Source organism: Poecile atricapillus, chromosome 7, assembly GCF_030490865.1.
Source record: "Poecile atricapillus isolate bPoeAtr1 chromosome 7, bPoeAtr1.hap1, whole genome shotgun sequence".
In the NCBI taxonomy this organism is placed as follows: domain Eukaryota; kingdom Metazoa; phylum Chordata; class Aves; order Passeriformes; family Paridae; genus Poecile; species Poecile atricapillus.
Genome location: NC_081255.1, coordinates 7,793,101 through 7,810,647, shown reverse-complemented (window position 1 = coordinate 7,810,647; position 17,547 = coordinate 7,793,101). Strand labels below are relative to the sequence as shown.

At 43.2% G+C, this 17,547-nt stretch overlaps 1 protein-coding gene across 2 annotated transcripts in view; it reads left to right on the top strand.

The window, feature by feature from the left end:
• Positions 1-959: 959 nt before the first annotated feature.
• Positions 960-17,547, top strand: part of ACBD6 (acyl-CoA binding domain containing 6) — an 81,595-nt gene continuing 65,007 nt past the window's right edge. For both annotated transcript variants that reach the window (XM_058843092.1, XM_058843091.1), the window contains exons 1-3: positions 960-1,199; positions 7,567-7,631; positions 8,131-8,227. In XM_058843092.1, the coding sequence (XP_058699075.1) occupies positions 1,002-1,199; positions 7,567-7,631; positions 8,131-8,227 (360 nt within the window). In that variant the 5' untranslated portion in view covers positions 960-1,001. The remainder of the gene's footprint in view (positions 1,200-7,566; positions 7,632-8,130; positions 8,228-17,547) is intronic.

The window sequence follows — 17,547 nt, the reverse complement described above, 5'->3', positions numbered from 1 at the left end:
AGGTTTAGATTTGATATTGGGGGAGTTTCGTTATAAAATGACAATATAGTATTGGCTTTCACATTTATGTATTGGCTTTTGCGTGTTATTATTAATCAGAACGATGTTGATGTGGTGCAATTTCTATTTAGTTTTTGGTATAGTATAATCTGTGAGTTTATTTATGCACTGTATAGCTTATGTACACTGTAAATAATTTAATAAACATCTTATGTCTTAAGCTGTAGCATAGTATTAAAATAGAGACTATGTGATGTTAAAATGCTTTTATGTAACTAACTCAGAGGATGGTGTGAGATAATTAGGTAGTTCCTCGCATTTGTAGACTATCTGTTTGATAAGAGTAAAAAAAAAAACCAGAACCCAATTTACCGACTTGTCGTTATCAGGGAGTGTAAAAACAACAGGATGGAACCACGAGAAGAAATAAAATATATCGGTTTAATCTACAAGACGGCACAAGTCAAAGGTTAAAACCAAGCAAAAGAACATCAAAACTTAAAGGAATGTGTGAATATGTATAAATTCTTATGAATATGCATGTTCTCCTATAAGGTAATAGTATCTAAAGAACAGTATTTTAAGCTAAGGGTGTGCTTTTGGCAGATAGCCAAGCACCCCAGGGCTAGATTTTATCCCTTTTATCCCTCATGAAACTTTTAAAAATTTTAAAGAGCGCATTTTGGTTTTCACAGTTTTTATACGGAGAGGGCAGTCGATCTTTGGGACAACCTGCCGAGGGCCGGCACCATCCCTGTAAGCGCTAAAAACCGCTGACACGGTTTAGTGACGAGCACATTGGTGCTGCTGGGGGGAGGTTTGGGCTCGATGTCCTTGGAGATCTTTCCCAAACCTCAGCGATTTTGGCATTTCCTTCAGTTCAGGTCTCCGCCCGGAACTCTGGTGCGCGGCGCGCGTTTCCCGCGGGCGGCGCGGCCGCGCGTACCGAGGCGCGGCGGGGGAGCGCGTTGCCGGGCGGACCGGGGCGGGCGCGGGCCGCCATGGCGTCGCCCCCGCTGTCGGCGGCGGGCGGGAGCGGCGGCGAGCTCAGCTCGGGCTCCGAGGCGGCGGCCACGGGCGCGGCGCTGCCGGGCCGGGACCTGTCCGCGCTCTTCGAGCAGGCGGCCGAGCGGCTCCCCTCGCTGCTGCCCAACGCCAGCAAGGAGCAGCTGCTCTACCTGTACGCCCGCTACAAGCAGGTGAGGCGGGACCGGCCCGCGGGCTGAGCGCGGCCCCGGGGCGGGCGGGCCGGGCTGAGGGGCGACACCGGTGCGGTGCCCCGAGGGGCCGGGCCTGGGGCTCTCCCGGGGCCACCTGCCTGCGGGGCTGAGGCCCAAAATGTGGCAGCGGTGGCGAGGAGGAAAGTTGCGTCCCGGATGATGGCGGGAGCGGGGGTGTTTTCCTCCGGGACGACGCCGGCTGTGCTTGCGGTGGAGGTGGATGGAGTCCGGGGGGATAGAGCCCCGAGAAATTTGGGGGAAGAGTGGTTGGGAAGTGCCCCAGCGGGAAAGGAGCTGGCGATGCTGACATGAGCCCGAGAAGGCCAAGGGCATCCTAGGCTGTATCAGCCATAGTGTGACCGGTGATAAATAACACAGAAAATAGAAATTTTCAGTTCCAGCAGGACCGGGGCAGTGACCGACCTCCTGTGCTGGGCATGGGTGAGGCCACATCTCAAATTCTGCCTTCAGTTTTGGGCTCCTCGATTCAGGAAGGACATTGAGGTTGTGGAGCATGTCCAGGAAAGGGAACAGAGCTGGGGAAGGGTCTGGAGCACAAATCTGGTGAAGAGGAGCTGAGGGAGCTCAGCCTGGAGTAAAGGGGGCTCTGGGGGAACTTTGTTGCTTTCTCCAACCACCTGAGAGGAGGCTGTGGCCAGGTGGAGGTTGGGTTCTCCGGAGTAACATGTGCCAGGACAAAAGGAAATGTTCTGGAGCAGGTGCAGTTCAGGTTGGACTTCAGGAAGAATTCCTCACTGAAAGGGTGATCAGGCATTGGAAGGAGGGCGGTGATGGAATCACTGTTCTTAGAGGTGTTTAAAAAACAACTGGACGTGGCCCTTAGCGCCGTGGTCTGGTTGTCAAGGTGGTGATCAGTCTAAGGTGGGACTCGGTGATCTCAGAGGTCTTTTCCAAACCAAATGATTCTGTAAATCCGTCACCCTGGTGGTTGTTCCTCTCACCCTCGCTCAATGTGGGCGGCCCTGACGCTGCATCCTTTGAACAACAGGAACCAGACTCAAGTTCTGCCAGCAGAGGTCCAGGTTGGATATTAGGAAAAACTTCTTGCCTGAGAGAATGGGAAAACACTGGAATGGGCTGTCCAGGGAATGATCATCCCTGGAAGTGTTCAGAAACCAAGAAGATGTGACACTTTGCCGTATGGTTTTGGTGGGAATGGTGGTGTTTGGCCAAAGGCAGGACTGAGTGATCCTGGAGGTATTTTCCCACCTAAATGATTCTGTGGCATTGATTTGGCTTCAGCACAGACTGTGGATGTTGAAATTGGTGTGGAGAACCAACTCCAAAACTGAGCTGGTTGATTCTGGTTATAACTTTGAACACAACCCCCGTTTCCCTTCAGTCCCTGTGAGCTATGGGATGCATCCTGTCAGAGCGCACAATGTAACTTATTCCTGCTCCTGCAGGAGAACTTACATAAAACAAACCAAACAAAGCACCAGTTGCAAAGGACTGGGACAATCACTTAACTTGGACAAACAGAAAACTCTAAGTGTTGTTACACCCAGATGAGGAAAGAGTAAAACTACAAATATAGGCTGGATGGAGCTCTGAGCAACCTGTTCTAGTGGAAGGTGTCCCTGTCCATGCCAGGGGGGTGGATCTAGGTGATCTTTCAACCCAAACCCTTCTGTGATTCTGTGGCTCAAGCGTGTGGCAAGAGGAGCTTGAGAAGTGAATCCCACTCATTTGGATGAACAGACAAAGTTGGGTGTGCACATCTTCCATTTATTTCCCTCCCATATGGATTACCTGTGTCCTACTACTGCCATGCAGATAGAAGTGCTCTCAATGTTTTAGTGCAGTATTTAATTATCCTCTAAGCTGGCAGCTCCCAGGCTGTGGTTTGTGGACCAGTAATTATGTTAAAAGCAGGCTGGTCACGTGAGGTTTTGTTTTCAGACTGTCTTAGCGCTTAAACAGGACTCCAGGTTTCTCTTTCCCTTGTAAGAAGAAGGAGGGTAGAAAAAAAATATGAAGAGAATTTTACAATGCCCAGGATGAGAAGAAAACGGTGTCTTTTCTATGTTTTTTTTTGTCTGTATTCTCAGGATGCTTGTTGCAAATAACATCTTTATTTTTTGCTCTGTTTCAAATGCTTTGTGACTATCCTGGGTGGAAATAGGAAGGGATTGCTTGCTTGTCAGCTCGTGATTGTGCACAGACTACAGAGGGTTTCCTGATGTTAGCTCTGTAAGACCAATAAGAGTTTAATGTTAAAAATTGCAAAAATCAGAAGCTGTCTCACAAGAGTCAGGAAAAGCTGACAATTAACACTTTGTCAGCACGGATTTCCAGTTGCCTTTCACTGAGAAGAACAGGGCACTTCTGTGTCCTTCTCCTGTGTCCCTGAGCAAGCAGGATGTGACAGCAAGTGCTTTTGTGCTCCTTGGTTTCAGGCTGTGCTTGGCTCCTGGATTTCTGTGCCTTCCCAGTTCGGAAAGGTGCCCCCCCTGTTACAGAGTGCCTGGAAGTGTAGGGCTGCCACTGGCAATGGGAGAGGTTTGCTGGCACAGCCACTGCAGGATTATATCCCCTGCTATCTTTAAGTTTTGTAGCATTTTGTGCTTTAAATGAAAACGAGGGTGCTTCATGCAAGTTTTCTGGATTTAATTACAGCAGCCGTATCAGGGTGCATAATGAGCTGCTAATATATTACCCCAGTGGACGGTGGAATTGCTGGCACACAAAAGGTGCTGACTCAGATCTGTCCACTGTCCTTGATTTGGCATCCTTGTCTTTTCCCAGTTTAGTGGTTTGTGTCACTAAAAGCTTTGATTTAAGATACAGCACCGTCATAAAAGAGGTGACAGTAACAGCTGAGCTCTCTGTTAAAATACTGGATATTATTTATTTCAAACTATTTGGGTATATAGGCATTTTCCTGGAATTTTATTACCTTTTATTGGAGGCCATTTCAGGATTTTATTACTTTTCTCTCTGATTTTGTTTATGTGTCAGAGACCTGAAAATAGGGGAATTGCTTGGTTGTCATCTCCAGTGAGGTTTTCAGAAGATGTTGCTGAGTTTATGACTCTGTCCCACAACAGGAGGAACAGACTAGTCATAAGGCTCTGGACTGGGAGGGATTTTTCTTTCCTTCCTCTGCTTTCTGTGTGGCTTTGGGCAAATCACTAGTCTGGACCTTGTGTGTGTGGTGGTGAAGTGAAGGGAGTGCTTGCCCATCAAGAGGAGGATGTAAAAATCTGATGTTCAGAAGATGCAGTAAGGGAGACCAATGTGGTGATTTAGGTAGGGGAGGAGATCCAGAACTTGCTGGGAATTATTGAGCTGGAAAAACTGCCCTGCCAGGAGGAGGAGGATGTGTCTATGGAAATGCTGAGAGGTGCTGGCAAGCTGGAAATCCAGTGTTGATGGCAAAACAGGGCCTGTAGTGTCTCTGAGCATGGGCTCAAGGATATAATACCAATTCTGCATGATGTCTCACAGGTGTTGTGGAATGTGATGCCACGAGCCTGCCCTGAACACAAGAATTTCTGCCTGCAGGTTCCAGTGTGATGGCACTGACTTGGTTGTTACCAGTGTCACTTTCTGTGTCTCTGGGATCTGCAGTCCCTTGGCCATCATGACCCTTTTTCTGTGGCTGGTGTTTGCTTGTCCTTCCTTACACCCCATTTTCAGTCAGGGCTTTCCCATGGCTTGGGGCAGAGCTGTGGGCAGGAACAGGCAGGAATTGCTGTCTTGAAAAAGCAATTTAGCTTCCTTGGCTTGTGTACAGTGAGAGCTTAGTCCTGCTGTCCATGGAGGTTCTGTTCCTGTTACTGCTCCACAGGAAGGCTGCAAATACAATTCACCTTACAAGATTTACAGTCAGGTAGGAATATTTGGCTGGAACACACCATTGTATAAATATATTGGCAGAAAAATTAGCAAAGAGCCATTTAACCACCACCAGGGAGGGAGAACCAGTGGTGGAGTAAGGTGTGAGGAGAATCTCAAGGTTTCTCACGGTGTGGAGCAGCAGCTGAAGGTGTTTGGGGATGGTGAGCAGCATTAACACACCTCTGAGCACTCTCCCTTTTCTGAATGTCACTGACCTTCAGCTCTCAGGTGGAGGCCTCATCCAAGGTTTACAAATTTATTTTGGCCACAGATGGAGATAACTGCAGACACTGCCTGAGTCACATTTGTGCAGCTCAGGAGAATAGTGCCTGCAGGCAACTCTGCATGCAGAACAAATACCAGGAAGTTTTTAATGCATTCTGGCTGTCATGTTCTTTTAATGCAGCTGATGAACTGTAAATGAGCAGAGCTGAGCATCAAGTAACCAGTCAGCACCCTAGAGACCTTCAATAATTATTTTCTGGACACAGAATGAGAAAGTCTTAATTTAAAATACTAATACAGGCTTTTGGCTTTGTGCTGGCTATGGAGTAAAACACATTTTGAGGTCCTCTAGGGAAGTAGCAGGAGAACAGAGTCCTGCACAAAATTTTGCCATTTTTGTCAGTATTGACATGTTTAACTCCTTCCTCAGCTGTCAGGCTCAGGTGTCCTTATATATTAAATTCCTCGTTGGTTTTACCTGCATTTTGAGTCTTGCAGCAAAAAGAGAGGAGCCAAAATCTCGTGTTTTATTCTTTCCAACAAAACCACTGCAAGCCTTTTTAATGTACCTTAAAATAGCAAGCAGGGCACAAGTGCACTTTTTTCCCCTCTTGATGGATGAAATTTAACTACTGTTCCTTGATTTGTATTACTATCAATGTTACTAAGAGTCTTCCCCAATGCTAGAACAGCCTTTGAGTGCCAAATCTCCAGAGAGGAAACTGCTGTCGTGTTTTGATGATGACAGTGGAAAATTAGTATTAAAACAGATTTATTTTTTTATCTATCTTGGCCAATTTCTGCAGGTTGGCTGTTGAACTAAAGAATTGCCAAGCAGGCATTTTCCATACACATAATGAATTTGCATTTTATTCCCTAGCTTGTTTTGCTTTTTAAAACAAGTGGCCCAATCCACCTCAGAGCATAGAAAAAAAAAAACATTTAGACTACATGAATTGTGACTGATTTATAGAACTTAACTGTTGCTAGCCTATTCTCCTATTTCTCCATGAAATGCAGTATGTTGTTTGAAAGGCCAGCTAAGATGTTCTAATTTGGATGAATTGCTCACTGGGAGACAGTCAGATGTACAGAAAATTAATTTCAGTTACAGTCACTCATATCCTCTAACACTTTAAATGAAAACATAGTGTAACTAATAAATATCTCTCAGCATGGGCATGCTCTCTTTAAAGCCTGATTAATGCTTCCATCCTCAGCATAAAATCCCCACCCTGTTAAGGTGAAGAATTGTTAGTTGATTTAAGCACTTCACCTGCCTGAACACTTGAGCATATTTCATAAAATATTTGCTGGATGCAGTTTGGTTTTGCTTGGCTAACAAAACATTTCTCCAGAAGCCTTTGCCCACCTCCAGGATGTGCCTGTGTCCCCTCCCTGGGGTCTGTGCCCAGCCTTGCTGTGATAACTTCTTCCCAGGAGCTGCTGCTCTGCTTCAGCTCTCACTTCTAGCCTTTCACCCGTCATCCTTGTGTTAAAAACAAAATTTTACCTGTGGAAAACGGCCTGAATCCCACTGACACCAAGTCTGGTTTACACTGGCTATGACACTTTTTTCCATATATCTATCCCTGGGTTCTGGCTCGTTCCCTTTCTTCCTTGTGGTTTTTTTTTTTTTAATTTCACCTCCACACACACACATATTAATTTCTGCCTTGCTTCTGACAGATTGCTTCATCTCTGGCACTCAGGCCTTGACTTGTCTCTCATGCAGTGCTTCCTGCAGCCAGGTGCCTCGGAGCAAATTCAGGAGCTGCCTGGCATTCCTTTGCTCCAAGTTTGTCCCCTTGCCTTCCAGGGGACCTTGAAAATAATTAAGCAAAGTCTGTTTACTCGAGCTTTGTGCGGAAGCAGGTGAATTTCAGCCGTAACAAATAATCATCTCTGTAGAAACCCTAATCAACAGAATTTTTCTTTATACTGGTGGAGGATGAGGCATTTGGCTGGGTAATAAACATGACATTAGTGAGAAATCACTCACTGGTTATCCCTGTGGGTAATGCATGCAAAAGAAATGAGCTGCACAGCAAAATTGCTTCCTGTGCATGATGCAAAGAAAACCCAGGGATGCAGAGGTGCTAAAGCAGGGGTAAGATGGGGTTGGTGAAGTTGTTTCCCAAAAAAACCTTTCTTCTGGCCTTATGACACTATTACCCTGAAGCCATCAGAACACAGAATCTTCCTTGCACAAGTCCCCTTTGTTTTGTTCTGACAGAAGGAAATTTCTTTTCTCTAGGTGAAACTTGGAACCTGTAACACCCCCAAGCCAGGCTTCTTTGATTTTGAGGGAAAGCAGAAATGGTAAGAGGAAATCCTTGTCATTCCTAGCAGTTCTGGCTCTCCTTTTTGTTGCATCTTGTCTCATCTGTTGACAAATTATGGACCTAGGGGATGTCAGCTCGCAGAGCCACCACTGAGATGGCTTTAAAACCCTTTGATTAACAGGGAAATCTTTGCTGCTATGCCTGATAGAGATGTGAAATACCAGATTCCTGTATTTACTGTCTTCATCCAGAACTGATGTGCATACAGCAAAAATGTGAAAATAGCTGCAGCTCTGTGAACACAAAGTGTGTTCCAGCCTGGATCAGGATCCCCTGAAAGATCTTTTCACAACAGAGCTGCACTGACAGTGGCCATTCATAGCCTCAGAGAAAAGTTGACCATTTCAAGCTGAATGAAAGATGGCTTTGCATGCCCTGAAAGGACTTTGATGAATCTGTTTGCTGTGTTGATGTCACTATAAAAACACCTTGTGCTGTCTCTGGGGGGCTCACTGTTGTTTTGCTGTTGCTCCTAGGGAGGCTTGGAAAGCCCTGGGAGATACCAGCCCTCACCAAGCCATGCAGGAGTACATCGCTGCCGTGAAAAAACTCGACCCCAGTTGGAATCCACAGGTAGGAAGCGTGGAAATACTGTTCGGAAAACAAACCAGCGTTTCTCTTCGTGAAGCTGACAATGGTTCAGCTTCTCACAGGCTTTAATTGCTGCATGGAAAACTTCATTCTGAGCAGATTAAAGTCTAAATTCGTTTTTAAAACTCTCCTTTTGTTATGATTGAAGCATGAAGAACCATCTCTTTCATTCATAATGGTCTTCATTTTACAGCGAGCGCATGCACAGGGTCGGTTTGGCTGTAGTGATCTAATTTATTTTGCTCTTATTGGTTCATGCTGTATTTAGCATGTAAAGATACTTTTTATCCTTTTCTCATCCTTCTCTTTTCAACTACTATTTAAAATGTTGATCAATAGAAAGCAATCTCCATGAAAGTGACATGAACTGAATGATCAATTCTAAAAATGTTTCCTTTTTGTTTCCATGCAGCAAATTACCAAATCTGATTATGATTAGGTACTCCAACATAACAAGTCTGTAGCTGTGTGTTACAGGGAGACTGTACTGTCATTTTAATTAATTTGTCTTTCGTCTACCAGGTTTATTACTTGATTGAATCCTTAAGGATATCTCCTGTTTATAGACTGACTTTTATACAATTTTTAAAGAGGATTGCTCTTTAGAAAAAGTATAACCTTTGGAAATAGAGTGGAGATATTTCACTAATAGTAAAATTCTGTAGGCATGGTAATTTCTTCACATGGTAGGAAATTTGTTCTTCTCTGCTCCTGTGCTTTGGAAGCAAAATCTTGTGTGGGCACAACCCTATGAATCAAGAATTTGATTTTGAGTTGACTTCTGATGATGTTCTTGAGACTTAAGGTTAATTTTTTTTTCTTCACTAATTCATTTTTCATGCCATTCATAGTGTTTTTGCAGCAAAGAAAGGTTGTCATGTAGAAAAAAATCCTTTTTAATGCCCTTGGAGGAAATAGTTTCATGTGCTGTGCAGTTAGCTAAAGTTGGCTGCTTTCTGGGTAAATTCTTGTCCAGGCTAAAATTCTCATACAGAAATAAAGTAATTTGTAAACATCCGTGTATAATCCTGAATGAAGTATGTGTCAAGTGAAACACATGAATATTAATTTTTAAATGAAAATAAACAGTTCAAACAAAACACTCAGTGCTTTCCTGAACAGATTTTTCAGCACGGTGAAAGGCTTAGCTTTTTTGGGTATTCACTTCCTTGCCTCAGAGAAATGCTTACTGTCAGAGTTGTGAGCTTCAGGTTAAAAAATTGTGAGCCAGGAAAAAGGAGTAATATGTTTTTACAAAACAAATATTTTAAAGAACCCATACAGCAAACAAAGAAAGGTTGTCAGCACTGTTCCTCCCCTCTTCCCCTAAGGTGAAGAGGTTACCTTAACAACAAATTCTTCACAAGAGTTCACCTGTCCTTACTACATCATCCTTTTAATTCCACTTTTATAGGAGCAAAATGCTCTCAGGAGTCCTCTCTGGTGCATCTCATGCTGCTCTCCTGGTTTTCCTTCTCCTCACCAAATCCACGTTCTGGAGCCACGAGAGGGAGCTCTGTTCTTTAAAATGATGGAGATGCATCTGTCAGGGGATGGAGATAAAATAGCTACTTTAGTCTTCAAATTTCAAATTGGATTTATAGAAAAGAGCTGTGGGTACATTACAAGGTGCTTCATCACTGTCATTGTGTCTTCTTTACGTGCTCATCTGCTGGGTTCCTTCAGGTTTTTCTTACGTTCCATAGATTGTGAATTAAATACTCCAAATGCTGGGTTAAAAGCAGCATAAAGTGCACCTTACAAATTTGAAAAGTTTGGCTTTCATATCATTATGAATCATAAATAGTAATTATAGTACAACAGCCTTCAATTTCTTATTGTGCATCCTCGTGGATTTTGCTATTTTAAAGCTTTCTCAATGTTCCCAACTTACTTTTTCTTCAGCCGTTCATCTCATCCATTAAAGTTGTTGTTTTGTGTTATTTTAAATCCTCCTCAGTCTCCTGTTCCGTATATCTGCAAAAGGGCTTTATTGTTTTGATCCTTTAGTAACATTTTAAGCTTAAAACTGCTTTTTTTTTTTTTCATAGGTTCATTTTTCCTTCAGCAGATTTGCTGCTGTTCTGCAGCCTTCAGGCTGTCAGTGTTTGTGTTAATAAATAGAATGGAACTAAATGCAGTATTTCTTGTGCAGTCCAAATAGATCCACTTCTTTATTCATTTTTCTTGTTTCACCATTGATTCATTCTTTCATATTGAAGTTTCTTTATTATAACACATCAGAGTAACCTGCTTTAATTTGGTATCTTTGTTTTGGATGGTTTAAGAAAAAAAAAAAAATCAAAGTAAAAGAGTTCTGATGCAGTGAATTTGTGTCCAGAAGCAATGAGAACTCTAACAGCAGCCCAAATCTCACCTGCTGCTTCCTGTTCCTGCACTGACTTTGGAGGACCCAGACTTCATTAGGAGACAGCTGAATGTGGAGAGGCAGCAGCATAGCTGTTCTCTTCTCTCTGAAGTTTCTGTGCCATTTTTGACAGTATCTTTTTGACAGTATCATTGTTTTCAATGTGGTTTCGTGGCTTTTTTCACCCTTGCTGTCTGCAGTTTGTCCCATAGTTCTGGCTAATCTTCACTTTCAGAGCTTTGTCTAAAACCTGGGAAGAAATGATCATACTGCACTTACTTTCAGCAATTTTATTTGCTGGAAAATCTTTAAAATTAACAAGTAACCTTGAGGATATTTGAGGTGAGGTCCATTGTCTTTACATCCATGAAGCCAGGGAATCTCATGGCTGTGTTTGTCTAGAACCAGTAATCACAACTGCCTTTCAGGATGTTTTGCAATTCAGCCCTTCTGTGTTGGCATGGTCTTACTGTGTGTTGTGGGTTGTTTTGTTCTTTTTCCCAAGAACAGCTGTTAGTAGGAGGTCAGGAATATTCTTTTCCATGCTGTCTCCATTCTCCTCTTGATGCAGTCTTCCTTCGTCATCTTCTACCTTTTAGCATGTCTTTTGTTTCTTGTGAGTCATTCCTTTCAGTCTGAAGTTCCAGGCAGTGGAAAGGTAATTGCTTGGACCAGCTCAGCTCTATTTGCATATTTCAGAGACATCACCTGTCCTTCAAGTCTATTCACTCTTCCTTCAGAACAGAGAATAATTTATGAAGCCATTCTTTTGCATTCTCCAGCCTGAAACAGAAACATTTCATGCCATCAACACCTCCCACTGCTTCTGGATCTCTACAAAGGAAGATGTGTCCCCGCTGCTTCTCTCCTCCTATGTTCACCTGTCCTCTTCCTGCTTTACTGGCAGTAAATGGAGCTTTACTGGCAATAAATGGCAGTAAAAAGCTGCTTTTGGTGGCTTTGGCTGGCATGAGCGAGGTGGTGACACTCACCTGCCCTCCCTGCCAGCCACCACATGTGTGTCCCTCTGGCTCTGCATTCCCACTGCAGCCTCAGCACTGGGCTCAGGGATTTGGGGAGTGTCACCTCCAGAAGATGGGTGTCAGGCACCTTCATGCAGTCACTTTGTTCTCACCTACATCGCTGCATGATCGAGAACTTCAGTGCGTGGTAGTGACTGTTCGCAGCCCCCCACACATTCTAAAATCCTCATCTCTCTCGTGTCTTGGATATCACAAATCCCCACTGGCTTCAAGCATCCAGGTTTTTCAAACCCAAAGAAGCAGAAACAGGCCAGCACTTCTTTTCTCAGTGGAGTTGAACACATCCCTTCCACCGAAATCCTGTTGGAGGTGTGACACGACACTGCAGCGGGGTGGCCGGGAGCTGTTATTGATCCGTTCTTGTAACGAGATGGTTATATGGCACAGCTCAAACAATAAAAATAAATAATAAAAAAAGCATCCAGATTTGCTCAGCACATTTAGCCTTCCATTTGCTGATTGCAATTTTGGCATCGCTCGGTTCTAAATATTTCCTTTTCCTATTTCTTATATTGCGTATTTACCAGTTCCAATCTGAACAGCTTGTCACTACTAACTTCAGTGGCATCCTTTCCTAAACACTTAGATGCCTCTTCCTATTTGGTTTGAGTGCTGAAACTCACAGGAGGACTTGAAGATTTTCTATTTATATGTCAAAGTTTAAAAAGTTGGCATTTTAACTTGTTTGACTCGACCAATAATGCAGTTAGTAAAATTTCTGCTGTGTAATGAGGAAAGTTGGAGACCAGGTATCTGAAGAGCAGAGACTTCTCTCTAAGGGAAAGAGAGCTCCACCTGAAAGAAAATAGGCATTTACCAAATATTTTTTTAGGCTTTTAAAGGTGTGAAGTCCCACTTCTAATGGTTACAGGAGAGTAAGTTGCCTTTAAGTTGTGTTTTTTTTAGGTACTGTTCTGTGCCTTGTTTGAGTAGGGCAGGATTTAATTCTCTTTACTCTGGCCCAAATAGTGAATGGGAATAAAATCTCTCCTTTGGTGGGTTGATGTGGGAGCACCAGGTCATGCCAGGAGAGGACCCTTGGGGGAACAAAAAGGCTCATGAAACAGAAAACGAACTTCAGAGTGAATAAAATAGCAAATTCACGATTGCTGCAGGCTCAGAGCAGTCCAGTAAGCTGGAAAATCTTCAGGAGTAAAACAGATGGATTTGTCCATTGGATGTTTTTGCAGGAAGTACTGCAGGGGGCAATATTTGATAAGGTGGGTGGCCAGGTACCCTGTGCCCAGGGCTGGGCTCCCTCCCTTCTGCCTTCTGATGAAATAACCTTTCTCTGTCACATTTATATGCAATAAGCAGGTTGAAACTAAAATGTGGGAAAGAGAATTTGCAGTTCAGGGATAACAGTGAAAAGCAGGAGAAACAGTTCCCAGATTTGCAGAAGAGCTGAGGTCTATGTGTGCTTTTGGCAGGTTGTACCAGGTGGTAACTGAATTATTTTAACAATTTATTTAAACTAATGAGCCTCTTGTATTTAAGTAAGCTTTCCCATGCAACTTAGAATCTCTGTAGTGTAGAATCTCCAAGAGAACTGAAAAATTTCTGTAATGACTCAAATACAAACTGTTTCCAATGACATTAAAAAAAATTGGAAATCAAAACTTGAATTTTTCTTAATTTCGGATTCATTGCTCAAGTCTGCCCTGTTGATACCTGGAATGAGAAGCTTAAATCTTTTGCAGTGTACAGGTTTTATGTCTGGTCAACTTCTAAGAATTAGATTAAAATGCAGTTTCAGGCTGAAATCTGTAGATTTCTTGGTTAGTTCTACAGGCCAGCAGAATTTCTTCTGGAAATTAAGAGATGAATTAGAAAAACTGTTGTCTGTAAACAAAACGAGTGTGCCCATGGTGTTTTCCTGTTTTGTCTATCAGTCAAACAGATGTCTCCCTTGATAATCTGGCCCAGCAGCCACTGTTTGTGGTTGGGAAAGAGCAGCAGAGTGGTGTGGGCAGGATTACAAGGGGGATGGGAAGAGGAGGAAGGGAAAAGACCTGTTTGGGTCTCTCTCTGCCTGTCACCAGCAGCAGTGAGCTCACATACCTGCTTTGTTTGGGGAAATATCTCAATTTATGGCTTGCCGTGCTACGAGGTCAAAAACTTTGAAAAAATAGCAACTTTATTTCTTTTGTAGTATAAAAGCAATTTAATTGTGTCGTGTAAAGTGGGCACTAATCAAATTATGGCTGTGCTCCCTAAAGCTTGCTGTCCTGTGCTAATGCAGCACAGTGGGAAGAGGAGCCACAGTGCTGCAGTGGCTTTGCTCTGCACATTTTTTATATGGATCCTGCTGTGGTAATTCACCTTTAGGGAATTTAATATCTGATTTTTTGTTTGTTTTTTTTTAACCCAAATATTGATAACAAAAATAATATTTTCTAACAAAATACGGAAAACAAAGATCACTCTTTGCTCTACCTTATTTTTGAAAGCTCTTATTTTGGTGGTGACCACACTGGAAGAAGCATATCACTGGAACAATTTGTAAACTCCAATCAAGCTCTTCCCCTTTGAAAACAAAACAGAGCAAAGCCAAACGATCAAGCCTGTATTTTTTATTATTATTATTTTTTTAGCAGAAAACGGAACACTAGAAATTAAGATTAAAACCAGAAAATTGATCCACCCCAGGCTTCTGGATTTTGGGCATGTAAGACTACAGGGTCCTCTGGTTTTAGACAAACTACTGAGTTGTTTTTTTGAGCCACACTGGGGTATGTAATATCTTTTGAGGGTTTTTATATCCTGAAAAGGTTTAGATCTTAGCACACAGAAGGATTCTTCTGCCTTTTGCCAGCTCTATGAGGGACAATCTTTAGCATGCAAGTGGAATTAGTGGAGGATGCAGTTATTTACTGTGCATGGCTCCCAAAATCTTGCAGTTTGGGTACATTTCACTCCTACTTGTGAGACTGGAGGTGGAGTGACCCACCTTATTTTATCCCAGTTGGAAAAAAGACACTTTATTATGTGCAAAATTAGGCTTTAGGTGCTTTGCTTTTGGAGCATGCTTTCAGAACTAATTTTTCTTATTAGCAAGGGGATGTTTTGTAGTTCCTTTTGTGTCAGAAACAAAAATACCACACTACAAATACAAGCTAAATTTCCCCATTCTTCCTCAATAAAGGTGGGTAGCGTTACTTTGCTGCATCTTCTCATGAGGAGTGTGTGCTGATGCTTTAAGTCCTTGATGTAGATAAAGCTGTGTCCATAGGTGATTTGCTGCCTTTCTGTCCCTGTCTTTGCAAGTAACTCACCTGCCAGGCATTGGGGTGCTGTGCTGGTGGGGCTGGGATTTCAGCTGTGGACAAATTTGATCAATCACAGGTTTTTTTTTTTTCTTCTGCAGCCTTTTATTGTAGAGCACAAAACAAAATGCCAGACCCACACTGGTATTTTCAGTTGTTTGGAATTGTGGCTCTGGCAATCTGTGCAGAAGTGAAGAAGTTAAAATGAACAAGCATCTCATAGCAGAAATATAAACAGCTGGAATATGTGTCAGCCTCCTACCCCTTGGGAGTCTGTTGGATTGTTCCCTTTGATTTTACATCTCTGCAGAAATTTATGGTCTCAGCTTCTTTTATTTATGACATTCTGATCCTCGACCAAGCGATTGATTGAAATACAACAGTGCCAAGCTGCAAGTCTGTATTTCAGAGAGGCTGAAGCTTAGGCAGCAAACCAGCAATGCAGTCGTGGATTGAAGGCTGCACTGGAATCCTCTACAGAGGTTGCCCACATTTCTATGCCCCTAAGCTTTTTCAAAGGAGAGAATTATCATGACAAGGGTTATGCCTCTTCTCTGTCCCTCCTTTCAAGGTGCCTGTTCTTGCTGAAAACATACTGGATGTTAAATATGCAATCTTACCAGCCCTCTAAGGGCTGACTTTGGCTTGTAGAGATGCTAGTCCTCGTTTTTCCAGCTCAGACCCAGCAGTGTCAATGCACTCTGTTGTTACTGGGCTGTGAGTAGCATAACATATCCTCTTGCAGCTACTTGGATGTAACAGTAGTGGGTTTTGATAAATCCAACCAAAAAATTGTGGGAAATCACCATTAGTGATTTTAGTTAAATATTAATATTTAATATTTATTTTTTTTATACATCACTTAAATAATTTTCACTACCTGATTACAGAAATATTACAGAATATACAATTTGGGATGTATACAGAAAAAAAAAGAATAACTAGAGGTGTAGCTCTGCCTTGCTGAGTGTGCTGCTGCAGCAAAGTGATGTGTGTGACATCCCAGTATCATGATTCCTGGCTTGCAGGTGGATGAAGACACTGCATGCTGGCCAGATACACCAGAAGCAATTGAAAAAAAAAGGAGCAAGTAAATTTATATCTATAAAATCTCAAACTACTGGCATACAGTGATGGGAAGATGTAACAGAGTGAGCCAAAACACTTTACTGTGTAATTTTCTGTGCAGCAGGGAATTTGTTGCTTTTTTCTTATCAATGTAATCATTGTCCAGAAGTAACAGGTTCTGCTGTTTGGCTGCAGTCCCACAGCACCTGGTTCTTCTGTCATCCCATGGCTGTGGGATTGGAAGCAGGAGATGCAGCTGAGCTCTGGGATCTCAAAACTTCACTTGAGCAATTGCTCTCCTAGCTGAGAAAACATCTCAGTGTCAGGGAAGGATCACCAGATCAGGTGTCAGTTGCCACAGATCCTCTGCTGAAGGTTGTTGCTTCTGTGGCTGGGTTGACAGAAAATGGTTAAATACTGATATTTCCAGGGAGGGCCCAAGATTTTGGCTTAAACTGAGACGGCAAGTTTGAATTTGTTAAAATTTCAGACCAGAAGCTGAAATGACTGAGATGCAACCAGAGGTGCCCTCTGTCATTTCTGCCTTGAGGTGGCAGTTTCTGTCAAGGCAAAGAACGTGTTTAAATGCCAAGTGCAGTTTTTATTTGTTGCAGATTTTAGCAGCAATGCTGCTGCCCCTCAGCCACAAAAATGTGAATGATGAAAGCATTGAAAAGCTCTTTTTTGTGAAGTAGCTGTGTGAGGCTGGAAGCAGGAAAGAGCAGTGTTGTGACATGAGAAGTGACTCCACCAGCAACCAAAACTTTCCTGTGAGGTTCTGTCCTGAAAACTCCTCTGGCTAAAACAAATGGATGCATGATGCTTTTTGGTAGTGCTGACATGACAAAAGTGAGGGCTGGGAAAGCTGCAGGATGGGCTGGCAGGGCAGGGGTGTTGAACCAAGCAGGAATCTGTCATGGGCAGTTCAGGAGCTTGGGGCAGAGAGCAGAGCCTCTGGTGAAACAGGAGCTTTGGAAGGGGAGGAAAAATAAATAGGAAATTGTAAGGTGAAGTGAGGATGACCAGGAGGGCAAGATCTGCCTTCTCTGCCCAGTTTTAGCTGGGGTTGGAAGTAGATGATCTTTAAGGAGCTTTCCTACCCAAACCATTCTGTGGTTCTGTGATGATTGCTGCTGCTCACATCGCTTCCTCAGCAAGAGAGAGCCTTCCTGACACCTGTGGACCCCAGTGTTTCCCAGAGAGCCCAGAAACATGGAAAAATCCTGTCTCTTGGGATAGTCAAGTGTGATGGTGAGTGAAGGTGGGAGGAGCAGGGACTGACTCCTCTGTTCGTGGCACTTGGTGGACATTCCAGAGAGGGGCTTTGACTTTCTCTGCTGCTCTCCTGGGAGCTGTGGCAGCCCCTCCTCAAACTCCTGCTCCTGTTTTGGCCAGCAACCCACCAGGCTGGGCAGAAGCAGCTTGACTGCTTTAAATGGGGAAGGGCTCAACCTCTCATTTAAGAAAAAAAAAAAAAAAAAAAAAGAAAAAAAATCTGATTTTTCCAAGTAATTGAAGGTGTAAGATTCTCAGCTTGCTGTGTCAGAAGCTCTTAAA